Source organism: Balaenoptera borealis (genome assembly GCF_965194805.1).
Source record: "Balaenoptera borealis genome assembly, chromosome: X".
NCBI lineage: Eukaryota > Metazoa > Chordata > Mammalia > Artiodactyla > Balaenopteridae > Balaenoptera > Balaenoptera borealis.
In genome coordinates, this window is record NC_138881.1 from 59,601,337 (window position 1) to 59,625,439 (window position 24,103).

Here is a 24,103-nt window from a genome sequence, read left to right on the forward strand (position 1 = left end):
GTATATGCCCCGCAGTGGGATTGTTGGGTCATATGGTAATTCTATTTTTCGTTTCTTAAGGAACCTCCATACTGTTCTCCATAGTGGTTGTATCAATTTATATTCCCACCAACAGTGCAAGAGGGTTCTCTTTTCCCACACCCTCTCCAGAATTTATTGTTTGTAGATTTTCTGATGATGCCCATTCTAACCACAGTGAGGTGATACCTCATTGTAGTTTTGATTTGCATTTCTCTAATAATTAGTGATGCTGAGCAGCTTTTCATGTGCTTCTTGGCCATCTGTATGTCTTCTTTGGTGAAATGTCTATTTAGGTCTTCTACCCATTTTTTGACTGGATTTTGTTTTTTTTTTTATATTGAGCTGCATGAGCTGTTTATATATTTTGGAGATTACTCGTTTGTCTGTTGATTCATTTGCAAATATTTTCTCCCATTCTGAGGGTGTCTTGTGGTCTTGTTTAGAGTTTCCTTTGCTGTGCAAAGGCCTTTACGTTTCATTAGGTCCCATTTGTTTATTTTTGTTTTTATTTCCATTACCCTAGGAAGTGGGTCAAAAAAGATCTTGCTGTGATTTATGTCAAAGAGTGTTCTTCCTATGTTTTCCTCGAAGAGTTTTATAGTGTCCGGTCTTACATTTAGGTCTTTAATCCATTTTGAGTTTATTTCTCTGTATGGTGTTAAGGAGTATTCTAATTTCGTTCTCTTACATGTGGCTGTCCCGTTTTCCCAGCACCACTTATTGAAGAGAATGTCTTTTCTCCATTGTATTTCCTTGCCTCCTTTGTCATAGATTAGTTGACCATAGGTGTGTGGGTTTATCTCTGGGCTTTCTATCCTGTTCCATTCATCTATATTTCTGTTTTTGTGCCACTACCGTATTGTTTGATTACTGTAGCTTTGCAGTATAGCCTGAAGTCAGGGAATCGGATTCCTCTGGCTCCTTTTTTTTTTTCCCCCTCAAGATTGATTTGGCTATTTGGGGTCTTTTTTGACTCCATACAAATTTTAATATTTTTGCTTCTAGTTCTGTAAAAAATTGTCACTACTAATTTGACACGGATTGCATTGAATTTGTAGATTGCTTTGGGTAGAAGAGTCATTTTCACAATATTGATTCTTCCAAGCCAAGAACATGGTAGATCTATCCGTCTGTTTGTGTCATCTTTGATTTCTTTCATCAGTCTCTTATAGTTTTCTGAGTATAGGCCTTGGGGTTTTAAAATAAATTTATTTATTTATTCATTTATTTAATTTTTGGCTGCATTGGGTCTTCGGTGCTGCACGTGGGTTTTCTCTGGTTGCTGATAGCGGGGCTTCGCTTGTTGCGGAGCTGTGGCTCTAGGCGCGCGGGCTTCAGTAGTGTGGCACGTAGGCTCAAGAGTGCAGGCTCAGTAGTTGTGGTGCACGGGCTTAGTTGCTCTGCGGCATGTGGGATCTTCCCGGACCAGGGCTCGAACCCATGTCCCCTGCATTAGTGGGAGGATTCTTAACCACTGTGCCACCAGGGATGCCCTGAGTGTATGTCTTATACCTCCTAAGGTAGGTTTATTCCTCGGTATTTTATTCTTTTTGTTGCAGTGGTGAATGGGATTGCTTCCTTAATTTCTCTTTCTGACCTATCATTGTTAGTGTATAGGAATGCAAAAGATTTCTGTGCATTAATTTTATATCCTGCAACTTTACCAGATTCATTGATTAGCTCTAGCAGTTTTCTGGTGGCACCTTTAGGATTTCCTATGTATAGTATTATGTCATGTGCAAACAGTGACAGTTTTACCTCTTCGTTTCCAATTTGGATTCCTTTTATTTCTTTTTCTTCTCTGATGCTAAGACTTGCAAAACTATGTTGAATAACAGTGGTGAGAGTGGACATCCTTGTCTTCACCCTGATCTTAGAGGAAATGCTTTCACTTTTATTTCCCACCACTTAGATTGATGTTTGTTGTGGGTTTGTCATATATGGCCTTTATTATGTTGAGGTAGGTTCCCTCAATGCCCACTTTCTGGAGAGTTTTTTACCATAAATGGGTGTTGAAATTTGTCAAAAGCTTTTTCTGCATCTATTGAGATGATCATATGGCTTTTATTCTTCAATTTGTTAATGTGGTGTATCACATTGATTTGTGTATTTTGAAGAAGCCTTGCAACCCTGGGATAAATCCCACTTGATCATGGTGTATGATCCTTTTAATGTGTTGTTGGATTCTGTTTGCTAGTGTTTTGTTGAGGAGTTTTGCATCTATATTCATCAGTGATATTGGTGTGTAATTTTCTTTTTTTGTAGTATCTTTGTCTGCTTTTGGTATCAGGGTGATGGTGGCCTCGTAGAATGAGTTTGGGAGTGTTCCTTCCCCTGCAGTTTTTTGGAAGAGTTTGAGAAGGCTGGGTGTTAGCTTATCTCTCAATGTGTGATAGAATTCACCTGTGAAGCCATCTGGTCCTGGACTTTTGTTTGCTGGAAGATGTTTAATCACTGTTTCCATTTCATTACTTGTGATTGGTCTGTTCATATTTTCTATTTCTTCCTGATTCAGTCTTGGAGGGTTATACCTTTCTAAGAATTTGTCCATTTCTTCCAGGTTGTCCATTTTATTGGCATACAGTTGCTTGTAGTACTCTCTTATGATCCCTTGTATTTCTGCAGTGCCTGGTGTAACTTCTTTTTCATTTCTGATTTTATTTATGTGAGTGCTCTCCCTATTTTTCTTGATGAGTCTGGCTAAAGGTTTATCAATTTTGTTTATCTTCTAAAAGAACCACTTTTAGTTTTATTGATCCTTGCTATTGTTTTCTTTGTTTCTATTTCATTTATTTCTGCTCTGATCTTTATGATTTTCTTCCTTCTACTAACTTTGGGGTTTTTTTTTTTTTGTTGTTCTTCTTCTTTCTCTAGTTCCTTTAGGTGAAAGGTTAGATTGTTTGTTTGAAATTTTTCTTGCTTCTTGAGGTAGGATTGTATTGCTATAAACTTCCCCCTTAGAACTGCTTTTGCTGCATCCCATAGGTTTTGGGTCGTCGTGTTTTCATTGACATTTGTCTCTAGGTATTTTTTGATTTCCTCTTTGATTTCTTCAGCGATCTCTTGGCTATTTAGTAACGTATTGTTTAGCCTCCATGTGTTTGTGTTTTTTATGTTTTATTCCCTGTAATTTATTTCTAATCTCATAGCGTTTTGGTCAGAGAGATGACTGATATGATTTCAATTTTCCTAAATTTACCAAGGCTTGATTTGTGACACAGGATGTGATCTATCCTAGAGAATATTCCGTGTGCACTTGAGAAGAACGTGTATTCTGCTGTTTTCAGATAGAGTGTCCTATAAATACCAATTAAATCAATCTGATCTACTGTGTCATTTAAAGCTTGTGTTTCCTTATTAATTTTCTGTCTGGATGATCTGTCCATTGGTATAAGCGAGTTGTTAAAGTCCCCCACTGTTATTGTGTTACTGTCGATTTCCTCTTTTATAGCTGTTAGCATTTGCCTTATGTATTGAGGTACTCCTATGTGGAGTGCATATATATATATATATATATATATATATATATATATATATTTAACATCTTTATTGGAGTATAATTGCTTTACAATGGTGTGTTAGATTCTGCTTTATAACAAAGTGAATCAGCTATACATATACGTATATTGCCATATCTCCTCCCGCTTGCGTCTCCCAACCACCCTCCCTATCCCACCCCTCTAGGTGGTCACAAAGCACTAAGCTGATGTCTCTGTGCTATGCGGCTGCTTCCCACTAGCTGTCTATTTTACATTTCGTAGTATATATAAGCCCATGCCACTCTCTCACTTCGTCCCATCTTACCGTTCTCCTTCCCCGTGTCCTCAAGTCCATTCTCTACATCTGCGTCTTTATTCCTCTCCTGCCCCTAGGTTCTTCTGAACCTTTTTTTTAGATTCCACATACACGTTTTAGCACACGGTGTTTACCTCCTTCTGACAAACTTCACTATGTATGACAGTCTCTAGGTCCATCCACCTCACTACAAACAACTCAATTTTGTTTCTCTTTATGGTAATATTCCATTGTATATATGTGCCACATCTTCTTTATCCATTCATCCGATTATGGACACTTAGGTTGCTTCCATGTCCTGGCTATTGTAAATAGAGCTGCAATGAACATTTTGGCACATGACTCTTTTTGAATTATGGTTTTCTCAGGGTATATGCCTAGTAGTGGGATTGCTGGGTCGTGTGGTAGTTCTATTTGTAGTTTTTTTTTTTTTTGAACATCTTTATTGGAGTATAATTGCTTTACAATGGTGTGTTAGTTTCAGCTTTATAACAAAGTGAATCAGTTATACATATACATATGTTCCCATATCTCTTCCCTCTTGCACCTCCCTCCCTCCCACCCTCCCTATCCCCCACCCTAGGTGGTCACAAAGCACAGAGCTGATCTCCCTGTGCTATGCAGTTGCTTCCCGCTGGCTATCTATTTTATGTTTGGTAGTGTATATATGTCCATGCCACTCTCTCACTTCGTCCCAGCTTACCCTTCCCCCTCCCCATATCCTCAAGTCCATTCTCTAGTAGGTCTGTGTCTTTATTCCCGCCTTGCCCCCATGTTCTTCATGACCATTTTTTTGTTTTGTTTTTTTTAGATTCCATATATATGTGTTAGCATACGGTATTTGTTTTTCTCTTTCTGACTTACTTCACTCTCTATGACAGACTCTAGGTCCATCCACCTCACTACAAATAACTCAATTTCGTTTCTTTTTATTGTTGAGTAATATTCCATTGTATATATGTGCCACATCTTCTTTATCCCTTCATCCGATGATGGACACTTCAGTTGCTTCCATGTCCTGGCTATTGTAAATAGAGCTGCAATGAACATTTTGGTACATGACTCTTTTTGAGCTATGGTTTTCTCAGGGTCTATGCCCAGTAGTGGGGCTGCTGGGTCGTATGGTAGTTCTATTTTTAGTTTTTTAAGGAACCTCCATACTGTTCTCCATAGTGTCTGTATCAATATACATTCCCACCAACAGTGCAAGAGTGTTCCCTTTTCTCCACACCCTCTCCAGCATTTATTGTTCCTATATTTTTTGATGATGGTCATTCTGACCGGTGTGAGATGATATCTCATTGTAGTTTTGATTTGCATGTCTCTAATGATTAATGATGTTGAGCATTCTTTCATGTGTTTGTTGGCAATCTGTATATGTTCTTTGGAGAAATGTCTATTTAGGTCTTCTGCCCATTTTTGGATTGGGTTGTTTGTTTTTTTGTTATTGAGCTGCATGAGCTGCTTGTAAATTTTGGAGATTAATCCTTTGTCAGTTGCTTCATTTGCAAATATTTTCTCCCATTCTGAGGGTTGCTATTTGTCTTGTTTATGGTTTCCTTTGCTGTGCAAAAGCTTTTATGTTTCATTAGGTCCCATTTGTTTATTTTTGTTTTTATTTCCATTCCTCTAGGAGCTGGGTCAAAAAGGATCTTGCTGTGATGTATGTCATAGAGTGTTCTGCCTATGTTTTCCTCTAAGAGTTTGATAGTGTCTGGCCTTACATTTAGGTCTTTAATCCATTTTGAGTTTATTTTTGTGTATAGTGTTAGGGAGTGTTGTAATTTCATACTTTTACATGTACCTGTCCAGTTTTCCCAGCACCACTTATTGAAGAGACTGTCTTTTCTCCACTGTATATGCTTGCCTCCTTTATCAAAGATAAGGTGACCATATGTGCGTGGGTTTATCGCTGGGCTCTCTATCCTGTTCCATTGATCTATGTTTCTGTTTTTGTGCCAGTACCATACTGTCTTGATTACTGTAGCTTTGTAGTATAGTGTGAAGTCAGGGAGCCTGATTGCTCCAGCTCCATTTTTCGTTCTCAAGATTGCTTTGGCTATTCGTGGTCTTTGTGTTTCCATTCAAATTGTGAAATTTTGTGTTCTAGTTCTGTGAAAAATGCCAGTGGTAGTTTGATAGGGATTGCATTGAATCTGTAGATTGCTTTGGGTAGTAGAGTCATTTTCACAATGTTGATTCTTCCAATGCAAGAACATGGTATATCTCTCCATCTATTTGTATCATCTTTAATTTCTTTCATCAGTGTCCTATAATTTTCTGCATACAGGTCTTTTGTCTCCTTAGGTAGGTTTATTCCTAGATATTTTATTCTTTTTGTTGCAATGGTAAACGGGAGTGTTTTCTTAATTTCACTTTCAGATTTTTCATCATTAGTGTATAGGAATGCAAGAGATTTCTGTGCATTAATTTTGTATCCTGCTACTTTACCAATTTCATTGATTAGCTCTAGTAGTTTTCTGGTAGCATCTTTAGGATTCTCTATGTATGGTATCATGTCATCTGCAAACAGTGACAGCTTTACTTCTTCTTTTCCGATTTGGATTCCTTTTAGTTCTTTTTCTTCTCCGACTGCTGTGGCTAAAACTTCCGAAACTATGATGATAATAGTGGTGAGAGTGGGCAACCTTGTCTTGTTCCTGATCTTAGTGGAAATGGTTTCAGTTTTTCACCATTGAGGACAAGGTTGGCTGTGGGTTTGTCATATATGGCCTTTATTATGTTCAGGAATGTTCCCTCTTTGCCTACTTTCTGCAGGGCTTTTATCATACATGGGTGTTGAATTTTGTCGAAAGCTTTCTCTGCATCTATTGAGATGATCATATGGTTTTTCTCCGTCAATTTGTTAATATGGTGTATCACGTTGATTGATTTGTGTATATTGAAGAATCCTTGCATTCCTGGAGTAAACCCCACTTGATCATGGTGTATGAACCTTTTAATGTGCTGTTGGATTCTGTTTGCTAGTATTTTTTGAGGATTTTTGCATTTATGTTCATCAGTGATATTGGCCTGTAGTTTTCTTTCTTTGTGACATCTTTGTCTGGTTTTGGTATCAGGGTGATGGTGGCCTCGTAGAATGAGTTTGGGAGTGTTCCTCCCTCTGCAATATTTTGGAAGAGTTTGAGAAGGATAGGTGTTAGCTCTTCCCTAAAAGTTTGATAGCATTCACGTGTGAAGCCATCTGGTCCTGGCCTTTTGTTTGTTGGAAGATTTTTAATCACAGTTTCAATTTCAGTGCTTGTGATTGGTTTGTTCATATTTCCTATTTCTTCCTGGTTCATTCTCAGCAGGTTGTGCATTTCTAAGAATTTGTCCATTTCTTCCAGGTTGTCCATTTTATTGGCATAGAGTTGCTTGTAGTAATCTCTCATGATCGTTTGTATTTCTGCAGTATCAGTCGTTACTTCTCCTTTTTCATTTCTAATTCTATTGATTTGGGTCTTCTCCCTTTTTTTCTTGATGAGTCTGGCTAATGGTTTATCAATTTTGTTTATCTTCTCAAAGAACCAGCTTTTAGTTTTATTGATCTTTGCTATTGTTTCCTTCATTTCTTTTTCATTTATTTCTGATCTGATCTTTATGACTTCTTTCCTTCTGCTAACTTTGGGGTATTTTTTTTCCTTCTTTCTCTAATTGTTTTAGGTGCAAGGTTAGGTTGTTTATTTGAGATGTTTCCTGTTGCTTGAGGTAGGTTTGTATTGCTATAAACTTCCCTCTTAGAACTGCTTTTGCTGCATCCCATAGGTTTTGGGTCTTCGAGTCTCCATTGTCATTTGTTTCTAGGTATGTTTTGATTTCCCCTTGGATTTCTTCAGTGATCACTTGGTTATTAAGTAGTGTATTGTTTAGCCTCCATATGTTTGTATTCTTTACAGATCTTTTCCTGTAGTTGATATCTAGTCTCATAGTGTTGTGGTCAGAAAAGATACTTGATACAATTTCACTTTTCTTAAATTTACCAAGGCTTGATTTGTGACCCAACATATGATCTATCCTGGAGAATGTTCCATGAGCACTTGAGAAAAATGTGTATTCTGTTGTTTTGGGGTGGAATGTCCTATAAATATCAATTAAATCCATCTTGTTTAATGTATCATTTAAGGCTTGTGTTTCCTTATTTATTTTCATTTTGGATGATCTGTCCATTGGTGAAAGTGGGGTGCTAAAGTCCCCTACTATGACTGTGTTACTGTCGATTTCCCCTTTTATGGTTGTTAGCATTTGCCTTGTGTATTGAGGTGCTCCTATATTGGGTGCATAAATATTTACAATTGTGACGTCTTCTTCTTGGATCGATCACTTGATCATTATATAGTGTCCTTCTTTGTCTCCTGGAGTAGTCTTTATTTTAAAGTCTATTTTGTCTGATATGAGAATTGCTACTCCAGCTTTCTTTTGATTTCCATTTGCATGGAATATCTTTTTCCATCCCCTCACTTTCAGTCTGTATGTGTCCCTAGGTCTGAAGTGGGTCTCTTGTAGACAGCTTATATACGGGTCTTGTTTTTGTATGCATTCAGCAAGTCTGTGTCTTTTGGTGGGAGCTTTTAATCCATTTACATTTAAGGTAATTATCGATATGTATGTTCCTATTCCCATTTTCTTAAATGTTTTGGGTTTGTTATTATAGGTGTTTTCCTTCATTTGTCTTTCTTGCCTAGAGAAATTCCTTTAGCATTTGTTCTAAAACTGTTTTGGTGGTGCTGAACTCTCTCAGCTTTTGCTTGTCTGTAAAGGTTTTAATTTCTCCATCAAATCTGGTTGAGATCCTTGCTGGGGAGAGTAATCTTGGTTGTAGGTTTCTCTCCTTCGTCACTTTAAGTATGTCCAGCCACTCCTTTCTGGCTTGCAGAGTTTGTGCTGAAAGATCGGCTGTTAACCTTATGGGGATTCCCTTGTGTGTTATTTGTTGTTTTTCCCTTGCTGCTTTTAATATGTTTTCTTTTTATTTAATTTTTGATAGTTTGATTAATATGTGTCTTGGCATGTTTCTCCTTGGATTTATCCTGTATGGGACTCTCTTTGCTTCCAGGACTTGATTAATTATTTCCTTTCCCATATTAGGGAAGTTTTCAACTATAATCTCTTCAAATATTTTCTCAGTCCCTTTCTTTTTCTCTTCTTCTTCTGGGACCCCTATAATTCGAATGTTGGTGTGTTTAATGTTGTCCCAGGGGTCTCTGAGGCTGTCCTCAGTTCTTTTCATTCCCTTTTCTTTATTCTGCTCTGCAGTAGTTATTTCCACTATTTTATCTTCCAGGTCACTTCTCCGTTCTTCTGCCTCAGTTATTCTGCTATTGATCCCTTCTAGAGTATTTTTAATTTCATTTATTGTGTTTTTCATCGTTGCTTGGTTCCTCTTTAGTTCTTCCAGGTCCTTGTTAAATGGTTCTTGCATTTTTTCTATTCTATTTCAAAGATTTTGGATCATCGTTACTATCATTTTTCTGAATTCTTTTTCATGTAGACTGCCTATTTCCTCTTCATCTGTTAGGTCTGGTGTGTTTTTACCTTGCTCCTTTATCTGCTGTGTGTTTTTCTGTCTTCTCATTTTGCTTATCTTACTGTGTTTGGGGTCTCCTTTTCGCAGGCTGCAGGTTCGTAGTACCTGTAGTTTTTGGTATCTGTCCCCAGTGGCTAAGGTTGGTTCAGTGGGTTGTGTAGGCTTCCTGGTGGAGGGGAGTAGTGCCTGTGTTCTGGTGGGTGAGGCTGGATCTTGTCTTTCTGCTGGGCAGATTCACGTCGGGTTGTGTGTTTTGGCGTGTCTGTGGCCTTATTATGATTTTAGGCAGCCTCTCTGCTAATGGATGGGGCTGTGTTCCTGTCTTGCTAGTTGTTTGGCATAGGGTGTCCAGCACTGTAGCTTGCTGGTCGTTGAGTGAAGCTGGGTCTTAGTGTTGAGATGGAGATCTCTGGGAGATTTTTGCCATTTGGTATTACGTGAAGGTGGGAGGTCTCTTGTGGACCAGTGTCCTGAACTTGACTCTCCCACCTCAGGGGCACAGCCCTGGCAGTGGCGGGCTGCACAGTCTCCCGGCAGGGGCGGTGTAGATAGTGACCTGTGCTCACACCCAGGCTTATTGGTGGTGGCAGCAGCAGCCTTAGCGTTTCATGCCCGTCTCTGTGGTCCACGCTGATAGCCGCGGCTCGCGCCCATCTCTGGAGCTCGTTTAGGCGGCGCTCTGAATCCCCTCTCCTCGCACACCAGGAAACAAAGAGGCAAAAAAAAGTCTCTTGCCTGTTCGGCAGCTCCAGACCTTTTCCTGGACTCCCTCCCGGCTAGCTGTGGTGCACTAGCCCCTTCAGCCTGTGTTCACGCCGCCAACCTCAGTCCTCTCCCTGCATTCCGACCGAAGCCCGAGCCTCAGCTCCCAGCCCCCACCCGCCCCGGCGGGTGAGCAGACAAGCCTCTCGGGCTGGTGCATGCTGGTCGACACCGATCCTCTGTGCGGGAATCTCACCGCTTTGCCCTCCGCACCCCTGTTGTTGCACTCTCCTCCGTGGCTCCGGAGCTTCCCCGCTCCGCCACCCGCAGTGTCCGCCCACGAAGGGGCTTCCTAGTGTGTGGAAACCTTTCCTCCTTCACAGCTCCCTCCCACTGGTGCAGGTCCCATCCCTACTCTTTTGTCTCTGTTTCTTTTTTCTTTTGCCCTACCCAGGTACGTGAGGAGTTTCTTGCCTTTTGGGAGGTCTGACGTCTTAGGCCAGCGTTCAGTGGGTGTTCTATAGGAGCACTTCCACCTGTAGATGTATTTCTGATGTATCTGTGGGGAGGAAGGTGATCTCCACGTCTCCTATTTTTAGATTTTTAAGAAACCTCCTTACTGTTCTCCATAGTGGCTATATCAATTTACATTCCCACCAACACTGCAAGAGGGTTCCCTTTTCTACACAGCCTCTCCAGCATTTATTGTTTGTAGATTTTTTGATGGTGGCCAATCTGACTAGTGTGATGTGATACCTCACTGTAGTTTTTTGTTTTTTTGTTTTTTTGTTATTTTATTTTTATTTTTGGCTGTGTTGGGTCTTATGTTTGTGTTCCTTTCTCCCTAGTTTTGGTATATCTATAGTAGGTCTTTGATTTGTGGTTACCATGGAGTTCATTTATGTTGACCTATATCAATTTGATTTAAACCGATAGTCATTTAAGTTCAAACACATTCTGAAAGCTCTACATTTTTTACTCACCTCCCAACATTTTGTGTTTCTGATGTCATATTTCACATCTTCATGTCCATCATTTAACTGTTTATTGTAGTTAGAGTTGATTTTACATTTTTTGTCTTTTAACCTTTGTACTAGCTTATTTAACTGGTAAATACCCAGCCTTTATGATGTAGTTGCTTCACCAGTACATTTTCCCCATCCTTTAATTTCGTATTTCCTGTTGTAGCATTGTTTTTGTTTTTTTTTTTACTTCAAGAGGACCTTTTAACACTTCTTGTAAAGTTGGTTTAGTATTGATGAACTCTTTTAATTTTTGTTTGTCTGAGAAGCCTTTATCTCTCCTTCAATTCTGAATGATAACCTTGCTGGGTAAAGTATCCTAGGTCTTAGGGTTTTCCCTCTCAGCACTTTAAACCTTATCATGCCACTCCCTTCTGACCTGCAAAGTTTATGCAGAAAAACTAGCTGATAGGCTTCTGAGAGTTCCCTTGTATGTGACTCTTGTTTTTCTCTTGCTAACTTTAGAATTCTCTCTTTAACTTTTGCCCTTTTAATTATACATCTTGATGTGGCTGTGTATGGGTTCACTTTGTTTGGGACTCTCTGTGCTTCCTCTGTGTCTCTTTCTTCAGATTAGGGAAGTTTCAGCCATAATTTCATCACATACATTTTCAACCCCTTTCTCTCTCTCTTCTCCTCTGGGGCCCCTATAATGCAAATGTGAGTATGCTTGATGTTGTCCCACAGGTCCCTTATTCTCATTAAAAAAAATTTTTTTTTGCTCTTATGATTGAGTGATTTCCATTATTCTACTTTCCAGACTGCTTATGTGTCCTTCTCTGTCACCTAATCTGCTGTTAATTCCCTCTAGTGTATTTGTAATTTCAGTTATTATATTCGGCTCTGACTGGTCCTTTTTATATTTTCTAGTTCTTTGTTAAAAATTCTCACTGTGTTCATCTATTCTTTTCCCCAGTTCAGTTAGCATTCATATTACTACTGCTTTGAAGTCTTCCTCAGTTAAATTATTTATCAGTTTCCTTAGGGTTTTTTTCAGCATTTTTTCTTGTCTTTACTTTGAAACATGTTCCCCTGTCTACTCATTTTTTAAAAACTTTCTCTGTCTCTATGAAATTAGGTGAGACAGTTATGTATCCCAGTCTTGAGGGTGTGTTCTTGGGTGGGACCATCCCTGTTCAGTCTGCATGTGCCCAGTGGCTCTGGAGGGAGAGCTAGATATGAAGTGAGCATGGGCTGCATCTTCCCCTAGGGTGTGGTGGCAGTCACTGCCCGGGTGGGAAACAGGTCTGGAGTTGAAGGGGCTAGAGCCAGAAAAATGTGTGAGCTTGGCCTTCTTCTATGCTCAATGGCCATCACTGCCCTTTCAGGTGTGGGGTTGGGTCCTGAGGGGCTAGAGTAAGAGCCCTGACGAAGTTGGGTTTCTCCCGGCTGTGATGGCAGTCTCCACATTGGTCTGGGATATAGCCGGGTCCTGAGGGCTTGGGGCAGTATTTCTGTGCTGCTTTCACCTTCTCCCCAGTGTGCACACTGTGGTTAGAGGCTGGAGGGAATGGGCTCTGAGCCAGAGGGGTTCAGGCCGGAGGGGTTGGTGCCATACCACTGAGCTGGTCCCACAACCTCCATACTGTGCACTGGGAAGCGAGTTCCTTGATGGCGGTCTCTTCACTCTCCCCAGAGTGTCTGCAGGGACACATGACCTGGAATGACTGTCTCTACTGGGCAGAGGCAGGTCCAAGATCTGAGCTAGCTCTGTTTCCTCAAAGTGCACACACACTCATTGGTAATGGCCTCAGCTCAGTGGGGAGCAGTGCCAGAGCAAGAGGGCTTAGATCATAAGCCTGGTACAGGCTGGGGTGGGGGGCACTGGGTACATCCTAGGAATCCAGCCAGAGGCCTGGGCAGCAATCAAGCCCACCTTCTCCAGGGAGGGGTTTGAGTGGAAGGATTCAGTCCCACGAACTATCTTTTCTGACACTGAGGTCTGTGACTGTCCCATCCCACATGTGGTCTGTCCAACTGAGCTCATGCCATGAACTCTGGAAGCAAGTCAGGGTGAGAATATGGGGGAAGGGTGGACCCAAGTGCTCCCCATTGTCCAGGTACAGTCACTCCTTACTTCCCATCCTCACTGTGCCCATCCCGCCCGTCCCGGGTAGCTCATGTTGGGTGGTCTCATATATGGGTCCCCTGATTCTAAGATGAGCTACTCTGAGGAGCCACCCTTCCCAATCTCATTCCATCCACACCCACAGTAGTTGTCAGACATCATAGGATCACAGAGTAGGATCGAGAGCCTCCTCCAGCGAATCCAACATTTTGAGCATCCCAACACCCTGTCGTGGGGTTTGGTGACTTCTGCATCATCCCCCTCCTATGTTTTGGGAATTTAACGACAACCCTTGAACAACACAGATCCGACCCTTGATTTTGCTCATTCAATGCCTCACAGAACCTGGACCAGCCTCTACTCCCTTTACTCCCTGAATCACATCTTTCTCCCTCAAGGGAGATTATCCCTGATTACTTTTATTCACACACAGGGACACACACTCACCAACCTGGAATGTCCTATCTACCATCATACCCCTTTTGTGTAGTAAAACACCGGTCTTTCGGGAAGGCGATCAGGCAGAACCACCCTCGCCTCACTCAAACACAAATCTGTCCCTCTGAGTCTCAGGCTGGTACAGCCCTGGGTCCTGGCTGAGGGAAGGAAGTGCTTCCCAACCTCCAGTGAGGGAGAAATCGAACGTGGAGTTCAGATTCAACCTCATGTGTCCTAAAGAGGCAGTCAGGGAGATTTAGCTGGGAGACGGAAATACCATTTCCAGGAAAATCTGTGTCATGGGGCTGGTGGAAGAGTATTTGACGGGTACCATGCAAGAACACAGACCTACTAACCACACTTGCCATAGAACCTGACGGGCCAATTTCCACTCAAGGGTATAGAGACGACCAGGCTGGAGGAGGGTGGTCAGCTGGCTAGGGCAGGGAGGATGTGAAAGCTTCCAGATTGGAGCTCTGGAAGGGGGTCATGAGTTCCTGCTGATGGGGAGGGGGAATGGCAGAGATGAATGGGAGCCGCCAGACCCCAAAGGAGGAAGGGGGTTTGGAGAGAACTAGAAGAGGGCCTTCGGGGGAAAGGGAGGACGTGCCAATGTGGCCAGGCAGAGCCCACACAGGATCCAGACGTGGGGCACTCCGCTGGCTTGACTGCAGGGATGGTAGCAGAGGCTGGCCCAGAGTCCCCACCACAGGATGCCAGAGATACTGTTCTGGAAAAGGCTCTGACGTGGAGCAGTGCCCTACCCCGGCCCCCTACCCCTACCCCTACCCCTACCCCTCCAGAGAGAAGGCAGAACACAGAATATGAGAGGCACTTTAATTAGAAAATGCTGTGAAACTGGGGTGGGGCGGGGGCAAAACAAGGGGGAGAGGAAGCCCCAGCTGAGGCAGAACAGGAGGGAACGAGCTTGGCCACAGCTCCCGGGCCCCAAAGGTACCAGCTGCTCCTCTTGCAGGAAGACGCTGGGCTCAACCTGTGAAACAGTGGAGTCAGGGAGGAGCCTCAAGCCAGGGCCAGCCCCCAGCCCTGCTCAACAGGCAGGACTGTGGGAAGGGGTACGGTGTGCGTAACACTCACTTCAAAGGGTCTGGAACTTGTCAGCCAGGTACTGCATGGCGGCTGCAACAGGGACAGGCATTAGCAGGCGCTCCAGAGAGAGGGATATAGAAGCCCGTCCCCCTATCCCCGTGAGGAACTGCCTAGCCCTGCAACCTAAAACCCCCTCCAGACCTGATGCAAAGAGCTCTGGGCCTGACCACTCCCCACCACCCGAATTGAATGTGGAACCGGTTCCTAAAGGGAAACAAAGTGTGCCAGCAGCTCTCATGCTGTGGGCCGTGCCACAACCAGTCAGAACTCGTCACACAAACAAACAATTCAACAAGAACCTTAGGAGCCACACCAAGCAGCAGTTCAAGGGAAAATCAACGAGGCATCTCTAAAAGTCCTATCAGAAGGAGATTCCCTAGGACTGGTCTGGTTGGCAAACTGTGCATGCAGTCCAGACAGTACTTTGCTACTTGTACACACGCCCAGCTGGACATGCATAGCCGGCTCCAGGGCCAGGCCTGCTAGGTTCTCCTCCCCACAGGGATGTTGGTCCCTGCGAGGCCGAATGCACCTGCAGTCCACCCCCACCCCAGGTGCCCACCCGGGTTCTGCACTAAGACACCGCTCTCCGTCCCCGGTTCCTCATACCAAGATGCTCCTTAAAGTCGTCTGTTTCTCTCTTCAGCACGAGACACTAGGCCAGCAGACACAGGAGGAAGAGAAATGATTAGTATACTCTGGCCTCCTCTCTCCTTCACCTTCTCCTCTTCCCCAGGCCCTCCATTCCAGAGCCGGGTGGCTAGACTGGCAAGGATTCCTCAGTGGAAAGGAGGTGGGTTCCCTCCGTGGGGTACGTCATGGGGGCAGGGGAGGGTGGCCCCAAACATGTCAGTTGAACTTGGACCCAGATCCCACCCTCGAGTTTGGGCCTGCATTTCCAGGAGCCAGAGGAAGCATTACCCAAGGACAGCCCGGTGTTCCCAGTGGCTGCTGCTGTCTTTCTGGTCTTGGGGGATGGTCAAGTGGCTTCCGGTCACCTGAGAGGGAAAGGACACACAATCCAGCTTCCCAGGCTCCCAGTGAGGTGGAAAGGGCCAAGCGGGGTCTAACGTGAGGTGAGGCAGCACCACCCTCCGCTGGCAACAAGCCGCCCCTGCTCTGCCCAGAAGCCCGAACCTTCTCCCTGGGCCTTCCTCCCCTGTTCCCCAGGGGCAGCCATTTCGCCACTGTGGTCCCCAAAGACTGTGGCTCTGGATTCGACCCTCCCAGAGCTGCAGCCACAGCCAGCACGTGGGAGAGCAATGTGGGCGAAAAGGACTTAACAGAAAAGGCTGTTCCCCTGCAAGTCTACACCCGGAGGAGCTGTTTGGGGCACTGCCACCGATCACCCCGGCCGCACAAACCCAACACAGAGGATGATGTGGCTCAAGGCCAGCCCTGCCAGCACCCCATCTCCTGTGGGAGAAGCTGCCTGGGAGCAAGGCTGTGCCCCCAGCAGAGACAGAGCCAGAGGTTTCTGTCCTCAACCCCTCTCCCCTCCCCTCATATCAAACCCACGACACTCACCTGAGGGGACAGGCACCCTGGGCATGACTTCTCCCTGGTTCAGGGCCAAGGGCTCTGAGTTTCCTGGATCTTGGGGGCCTCTGGTATTGAGGTCGTCACTGCAGGCTTTTCCACAATGCATGCATGGAAAAGATGTGCCTGGCCTGTGAGTTGGCAGCTGAAACAAGAATTTCTCACCGATTAGGACTAAGGATGTGTGTGTGTGTGTGTGTGTGTGTGTGTGTGTTTGTGTGTGTGTGTGTGTGTGTGTGTGTGTGTGAGAGAGAGAGAGAGAGAGAGTGTGTGATTCGGGGCCGGGGTGAGGCAGGGAATTGGGAAGGGAATTGAAAGGCTGATCTCATTAGCACTTTCTCCCTCAGTCAGCCCCAGGCCAGCAGGCAGAGCTGATCTAGGGACAACACTGGGGCACTGAGAAAGCCCAGGCCTCCTGCAAGGAAGGTCTGGGGAACAGCTAGGAAGTAGGATTCAGAAAGCTGGTGAGTCTAAATACTGAGGCTTTTCGGGGAAACTTTTAAGGGATCCGCGGACTCAATTCAGCTACCAGCCCTCCCTTCCATCCCAGCCCCAGTCTTGCAGAGGAGGCTGGAAACAGGCCAAGGGTGGAGAACTGGGCCCAGCACACCCGAAGTGCTACCTTAATGTTTGTACCTAGTAAAAGGAGCCCGATCTGGCATCCTAATGACCCAGTGACCGAGGGGCACCCAATGACGACCCCTGAGGGATGGACAGAGGCAGCATGGGTGAAGACATGTGTCCTGGGGGCGGTTAGAGCGGGGAGGGGGAGAAGAGTGGGGAGAGAGGAGGAGCATGACCTACTCACTTGGCCCTTTGCGGCTGGATCTTTATTTGGGTCCTTATCTTCTCCCGCCACCGCCTCAGACTCCCTTGCCCACCTGGCCACGGATTTCTTCCCAGCGCCGGTGTGCTTGGACTGTTCGGTTCCCGAAGGGACCAAGGTATACCTCTTGGATCTCCCAAGCAGCGGGATACCAGAGATTGGGGGCAAGGTGGCCGGTTCCAGGGGAGTTGCCAAGATACGCTCTCGCCCGGAAGTGAAGGTTCTCCCCAGGGCAAGTTTGGAGGCTCCCCCGAGGGATTTATTCTCCTGGGCTCCCTTCTTCCTAGGAGTGACCCGCGGCAGGCCACCTGCAGCAGCAGCAGTAGCAGCTCCCGGGTAGCTGGGCCTGCTGCCCCCATTCCTCCAGAGCACGCTCCGCATTTTCCTAGGGGAAGAGATGCCCTGCTCTCCCACGCCCTGTGTTTCCACAACCGAAGTTAATCCTCGTGGAGCCAAGGACAGGGAAGAGCCTGGCACGTGAAGGAAATTCTCCCTGTCTTGGAAAATCGAGTGTCTGGGAGTGTCCCCGGGATCCTTGGGTCTGCTGGGCTCGGCCTGGCCTCCTCCTCTGGGGTAAGTGCTCACCGTCATCAGCTCTGTCTCACTGAACTCATCTGAGGACTCGGGGTCGGACAGCAGCCAGGCCAGGCCTTTCTCGGGGAGCCGCTGGCGATCCGCAGCCACCTTCAACCTACGCTTAGGGCCTCTCTTAGGGTTCCCCCAGGCCCGGCCCGCTTCGGGCCCACCGAGGTGGAGAGGGCCGGCCGGAGCCGGCGGCGCTTCCCCACAGCTCTGGGCGGGCGCTCCTCGACCCCCGGGACCCGCCTCGAGGCCGGCCCACACGGCGGACACTTCGAAGGCGGCGCAGCTCTCCGGGGACAGGTGTCTGCGGACGCCCAGCATGTCCCGGGCGGCCAGCTGCCGCAGGATGCCCGCCGCAGACTCCTCGGCCAGTTCCAGGAGGTCCCTCGTGTCGTCAGCCGGGGAGTCAGGTCGGCCTTCGCTGCCCCACAGCACCGGCCCTCCCGCTTCCAGCATCTCCCGCTCCGACTGGAAGCCCTCGGGGTCTGGGAAGCCGCCCCCGCCCTCGCCGCTCCGCGGCTCCCCGGGCTCGGGGCCTGGGTCGGGTCCCCGCGGGACTGCGGGGTCGGCCGGGCCGACGCCGGCCCGCTCCCCGCCCTCTGGGCCGAAAACCGTTCCCCACACAAACACCTCTTCGGGGGAGCTCATGTCGCTACCCTGGCGGCGCCGGAACCGGGGCGACGGTCGATGGCCCGAGTCGAGGTCGCGGTCACAGCGGGCGAGGCGGGCGGCGCTCAGAGGGCAGCGGCAGCCACCTCAGGCGTCGCACGAGCTCGCCTCAAACCAAACGACGCGAGGCTTTCAGCGCACCGCCCACGCCCGCGCCACGGCCCCCTCATTGGTCCGGGCCCCACCAACCAGCGGGCGCCTTGTTCCCCGCCCCCTCGAGTCCTAACCAATGGGGTCGAGGGCCTCTGGTTTGCCCCCAAGCCTGTTGGCGATCCGGGCAGTGGGCTGGTGAAGGGGATGGTGGGAGGGCCTCCCTCTGTCAAGCCTCTCGGCCCGTCTCCTCCTGTCCCGCCTCCCCTTTCCGGTTAGAGTCACAGCTCTGAGCCTCCGTTTCCCATCTACACAGGGGGTCGGGGAGTGAGGGCGCCGGGCTCCAGGGGTGGTGAGGATGAAACGTCAAGATTGAGGCGGCTGACGCCTAGCACGCGCCGAAAGCATTTGCCAGCCTCCCTTCCACCGCAAGCCTTACGACCCAACAGGAGAATGGGCACAGGAGTCCCGCAGTCAGTGATCAGAGGTCAGCCAGAGAGCAAAGGGATCGTATTTTCGTTCTGTAAGGTCTCTGTCTCAACTGCTCCATCAAATGTGGCTCAGCAAACGTTATGGGCAGGTGGGTTTGGCGCACAGACTGGGGTTGGCGGACAGACTGGGGTTGGCCTCGTTCCATCAGCCCTTCGCCCGATCTGAGGCAAATTCAAAGAAGAGGAAATCGCAGTGGCCAGTTACACCCCAAAAGATGCTCCCCAACGCTGATCCCGGAGATGTGAACTAAAACCACGAATTGGGTTTCACACACTAGGTTGACAACCTTCAAAGAGCTTAACCATTCCGAGGGTGGGAGAGGTCAGGAGCAAAGCCCTGTGGCGGTGGTGCAAGAGATCCATTTGGGAGGTAATCTGGCAGAATCCATTGAAAGCAACTTAGTGCCAGCACGGACTCTGTGCCTGGCACTCTTCTAAGCGCTGGGCATAAATAGTAATGCATCCACGTGACACACCTATAACTATAGTACCAACTATTACTGGCCTCTTACCGGTGAGGAAACAGGCACTGAGAGGTTCAGCCACTGGCCCAAGGTCATTCGGCTCGTGGGGATCAGCGGCAGCATTGAAACCAATCAATCTGCCTCCAGAGTCCTTGCTTTGAGCCCAAGATCTTAAAACTGGAAGGAAAAATAAAAGCTATTTCCTCTATGTTCCGGCAAGTCCGCTGCCTGGTACTTCTTCCGGAGACACGCTGGTACCTGTAGTGTACAAGAACACATGCACAAGGGTGTTGGTGATGGGAAAAACTGGGAACACTCCAAATTCCCGTCAGTAAGGAAATGGATGAATGCAACGTGGCTTAGCATCCAGTAGCATAAAGCGTGGCAGTCCAAAGGAATGCATCAGGCCATTCTCACAGCTTTCAAAAGCATCCTCCTGACTTCAAACTGCAAGTTGCAGAACGATCGCTTTGGATTGACATACGTAAATTAAAGCACTTGCGTGCGTGGGCACACACACACACCAGTCAATCCTATGTAATATATGAGAATTCATTTAAGTATATGTACAAGTATGTTTTAAAGTTTTGAAGGACGCACAACCAAGGCCTACCAGTTGTGATGGCGGTGGGTGTGGATAGCCAGGTGTCTCTCAATTTTTCTTGGAACTCTCAGTTCTCAGCTTCCCTGAGCTGAGCAGTACTGATGTCTGGGGAGTGGTCCCTCTCTTGGTTTCTATATGGCCCATGGGTGTTAGAATTTCCCTTGTCTGCCACCCAACTCCTACTCTGACACCCCTCCATTCCTCCCATACCTTCCTTCTGCTCTTTCCCGTTCGTACTCCTCTGTCTTCAGTCACCTCTCTCTCCTGCCTCCTGCTCTGGCTGACCTCCTGGAGAGTCCTGGGGTGTCTGAACCCCTCTTGTCTGTGGAACTCAAAGGCCCAGTCTTCTGGGTCTGCACCTGAGAAGCTGGCCATGCTGGAGAAGTTACAGAGCAGGGGAGATTGGGTGCACTGTAAATCTGCAATCCTCCTCCTCGAGCCTGCCCCCGATGGTGCCGGCCTGTTTGTGGATACCGCCCCCTTCCACTTCTCCCAGTGACTTTTTAAGTCATGGTGTGGTATTTCAAATATGTTAAAATGGATAAGGAAAGATATAGCAAAATCTCCTGCATCCACCAGCATCCTATGAAACATTACCGATGGATCCAGTGGAAGCCTCCGTCTTCCCTCTCACCATTTCCACTCCCTTCCTCCCTCCCCCATAGAGAGACTCCCAGAACTTCTTCTCACCTTCTCCACTCTCTTCGTCCCTGTGGCTCTCCTACCTGCTCTTCCCCTGCATCCCATACGTCTCCAATGATGTCACTAATCTCTGCTTTACCCCCCTACGCTCACCAGGATCCAATACTGGTTTTGACTTACTCTCTTGGCCTGGAGTGGGAGTCAGTGTCAGAGGTTCCTCTTGGCCTTCCCAAGGTGATAGCTCTTACTCCACAGATTAATGACCCAATGTGCAGGTCATTGCTCCAACTGCCAAGTGTATCACTTAGAATTATCAGCTTGGGGACTGGAGAAATGACCACTATGTTGGTCCAGGGACCCAGTCAGCTCACCGTGGCCTGATATCTATCCCCAACTCCTTTTACTGCCAGAACCTCATAAGCCCCACTCTAACAGGGCCCCATCATGACACTTTGGGCTTCCGGGATCAATGTCAGCTCAGAACCTGTGGCCAGTAGTCCTAGACATATCTGTGTCCAGTGCCAGTGTGCAGTCACCCAAGCATCTAAGAAAACTGCTATGAACATTTGCATACAGTTTTTTTGTGAATGTAAGTTTTCATTTCTCTTGGGTAAATATCTAGGAGTTAACTTGCTGGATTGAATTGTTAGTGTATTTTTAACTGTTTCCAGAGCATCTATACCATTTTTTGCCTTCTCACCAACAATGCAGGAGAGTTCTATCTGTTCCTCAGTCTCTCTAGCGCTTGGTATTGTCTGTATTTTGTTTTTATTTCAGCCATGCTTATAGCTATGTTGTGGTATTTCATTGTGGCTTTAGTTATTTCCCTAATAACTAATGAGGTGAAACATCTTCTCAATAGCTTACTGGCCATCCAGTAAGCACAATGACAGTTCTATTTTTTTTTTTTTTGCTCATTATTTATTACGTTGTTTGATTTCTCATTACTGAATATCGAATGTTCTTTATCTCTTTCGGATACAAGTCCTTTATCATGTGTGCTTTGCAAATACTGTTTCCCAGTCTGTGGCTTATGCTTTCAAAAACAAAGAAACAGACAAAACCCAAATAACACAATTTAAAAATTGGCAAAGGAATTGATTAGATATTTCTCCAAAGAAGACACAGACATGGCCTACAGGTATATGAAAAATGCTCAACATCACTAGTCATCAGGGAAATGCAATTCAAAACCACAATGATTTATCACCTCACAACTGTTAAGATGGCCAGTATTAAAAAAACAAACAAAATAGCAAGTGTTGGCAAGGAAGTGAAGAAAATGAATCCCTTGTGCATTGCTGGTGGGAGTGTAAAATGGTGCACCCACCATGGAAAACAGTATGGAAGTTCCTAAAAAAATAAAAATAGAACTCCCATATGATCCAGCATTCCCACTTCTGTATATTTACATTTACATTACAAACTAATTGAAATCAGGATCTTGCATAGATTATTGCACTCCCATGTTCATTGCACCATTATTCACAATAGCCAAGAGATGAAAACAACCTAAATATCTGTCAACAGGTGAATGGATAAAAGGTAGTATATATAATGTATACATATAACAGAATATTATTCAGCCTTTAAAAAGAAGGAAATCTTGCTATATGCTGTAGTATGGATGAACTTTGAGGATATTATACTAAGTGAAGTAAGCCACTCACAAAGGACAAATACTGCATGTTTCCACTTATATGCGGTATCTAAAGTAGTCAAACTCTTAGAAGCAGGAAGTAGAATCCTGGTTGCCAAGGGCTTGGGGGAGGGGGAAATGGGGAGTTGTTGTTCAATGAGTATAGATTTGCAGTCATGCAAGATGAAGAATTCTGGAGATCTGATTACAACAATGTTCATATAGTTAACAACATTGTACACTAAAAAATTTGTTAATAAGGTCGGTTTCATATTATGTGTTTTGGCAATAAAAATAAGTTAAAAAATAAAATGCCTTATTCAGTGGCTTTTCATATATTCCCAGTTGTGCATCTATCACAGTCAATTTTAGGATATTTTTGTTAGCCCAAGAAGATGCCCTGTATCCCTTAGCCATCACCCCCTACCCCCCAACCCACCCCAGCCCTATAGGCAAGTAATAAACTACTTTCTGTCTCTATGATTTGCCTAGCTAGGAAATTTTGTATAAATGGAATCACACAATATATAGTACGTTTTGTCTGGCTTCTTTCACTTAATATAATGTTTTTGAGGTTCACTCATGTTGTAGCATGTATCAGTACTTCAGTTATATTTATTGCCAAATAATATTCCATGGTATGGCTATACCACATTTTATTTATACATTCTTCAGTTTATGGGCATTTGGGTTATGTTTAGTTTGGGAATATTATGGATAATATTCCCAAACTAAATGCTGTTACGAATATTCATATACATTTTGAGTTCATGAGTTTTTTTGTGAACATATGTTTTCAGTTCTCTTAGGTAGATCCCTAGGAATGGACATTCTGGATCATATGGTAACTCTATGTTTATCTTTTTAAGAAAATACCAGAATATTTTCCAAAGAGATTCAACTATTTTACATTATCACCAGAAGTGTATGAGGATTCAAATTTCTCCAAATCCAAATATTTGTTATTATCTGTATTTTGGATTATAGCCATCCTATTGTTTTTGCAACATGGTATCTCATTATGGTTTTGATTTATATTTCCCTACTGACTAGTGGTTCTGAACATCCTTTCATATGCTTATTAACCGCTTCTATACCTTCTTTGGTGAAATGTCTATACAAATCTTTTACCCAATTTTTTAATGGGGTCATTTTCTTATTTATTTATTATTCTTATTCTTTATTCTGGATACAAGTTCTTTGTTAGATCTGTGACTTTCAAATATTTTCTCCCAGTCTGTACCTTGTCTTTTCATTTTCTGAATAGTGCCTTCTGAAGCATAAATGTTTTAAATTTTGATGAAGTCCAATTTATCAAGTTTTTCTTTTATGGATCATGCTTTTGGTGTTATATCTAAGAAATCATTGCCTAACTCATGTTTACAAAGATTTTTCTCCTAGGGTTTCTTTTAACAGATTTATAGTTGTAGGTTTTACTTTTAAGTCTCTGATCCATTTTGCATTAAGTTTTGTGTGTGCTGTGAAGTAAGGTTCTAACTTTGTATTTTTGCATGATATCCAGTTGTACCAGCACCACGTGTTGAAAAGACTATCCTTTCCCCATTGAATTGAGAATCATTGACCATAAATATAAGGAGAGTTCGTTATTTCTGAACTCTCAATTCTGTTCCATTGATCTATCTCTATGTCAGTACTACACTAACTTGATTATCTGTATTTTTATAGTAAATAGTTTACTATTATAGTAAACTATTACTATAATACTACTAATACTATAGTAGTATAGTATACTATAGTAGTATTATAGTAATAGTTTATAGTTTTGAAATCAGAAAGTGGACGTCTTCCAGGTTTGTTCTTTTTCAAAGTAGTTTTGGATATTCTGTTTTGTTTTGTTTTGTTTTGTTTTTCAT

The 24,103-nt window shown here is 44.9% G+C and overlaps 1 protein-coding gene and 2 long non-coding RNA genes across 4 annotated transcripts in view; all 3 read right to left on the minus strand.

Annotated features, from left to right (window-relative positions):
* The window catches only part of LOC309620813, a 498,839-nt gene that overhangs the window by 220,011 nt on the left and 254,725 nt on the right, over positions 1-24,103 (minus strand). The gene's annotated exons all lie outside the window — the stretch shown is intronic.
* LOC309620844 overlaps positions 1-24,103 on the minus strand; it is a 260,746-nt gene that overhangs the window by 78,847 nt on the left and 157,796 nt on the right. The window lies entirely within an intron of this gene.
* Positions 14,403-16,956, minus strand: LOC309620312 (uncharacterized protein CXorf49 homolog). Of its 2 annotated transcripts, none has more exons than XR_014239507.1 (5): positions 16,211-16,956; positions 15,605-15,681; positions 15,246-15,338; positions 14,672-14,713; positions 14,403-14,567 (listed from the first exon to the last, which is right to left on the minus strand). XR_014239507.1 is itself a non-coding variant. In XM_082376454.1 (5 exons), the coding sequence occupies exons 1-4, from the start codon at positions 16,329-16,331 to the stop codon at positions 14,673-14,675; spliced, it is 285 nt and encodes a 94-aa protein (XP_082232580.1). In that variant the 5' UTR covers positions 16,332-16,956; the 3' UTR covers positions 14,403-14,567; position 14,672. The 2 variants fall into 2 exon arrangements, 1 of the variants encoding a protein (XP_082232580.1); XM_082376454.1 differs by having other exon boundaries at positions 15,293-15,338.

Excerpts from the sequence above, each read along its gene's own strand:
- LOC309620312 (XM_082376454.1), bottom strand. The coding sequence starts at position 16,331 with ATGCATTGTGGAAAAGCCTGCAGTGACGACCTCAATACCAGAGGCCCC. Across the intron at positions 15,682-16,210 it reads CAGGGTGCCTGTCCCCTCAG|GTGACCGGAAGCCACTTGAC; the intron begins GTGAGTGTCGTG and ends TTTCCCTCTCAG. Across the intron at positions 15,339-15,604 it reads GAACACCGGGCTGTCCTTGG|TGTCTCGTGCTGAAGAGAGA; the intron begins GTAATGCTTCCT and ends CTGCTGGCCTAG.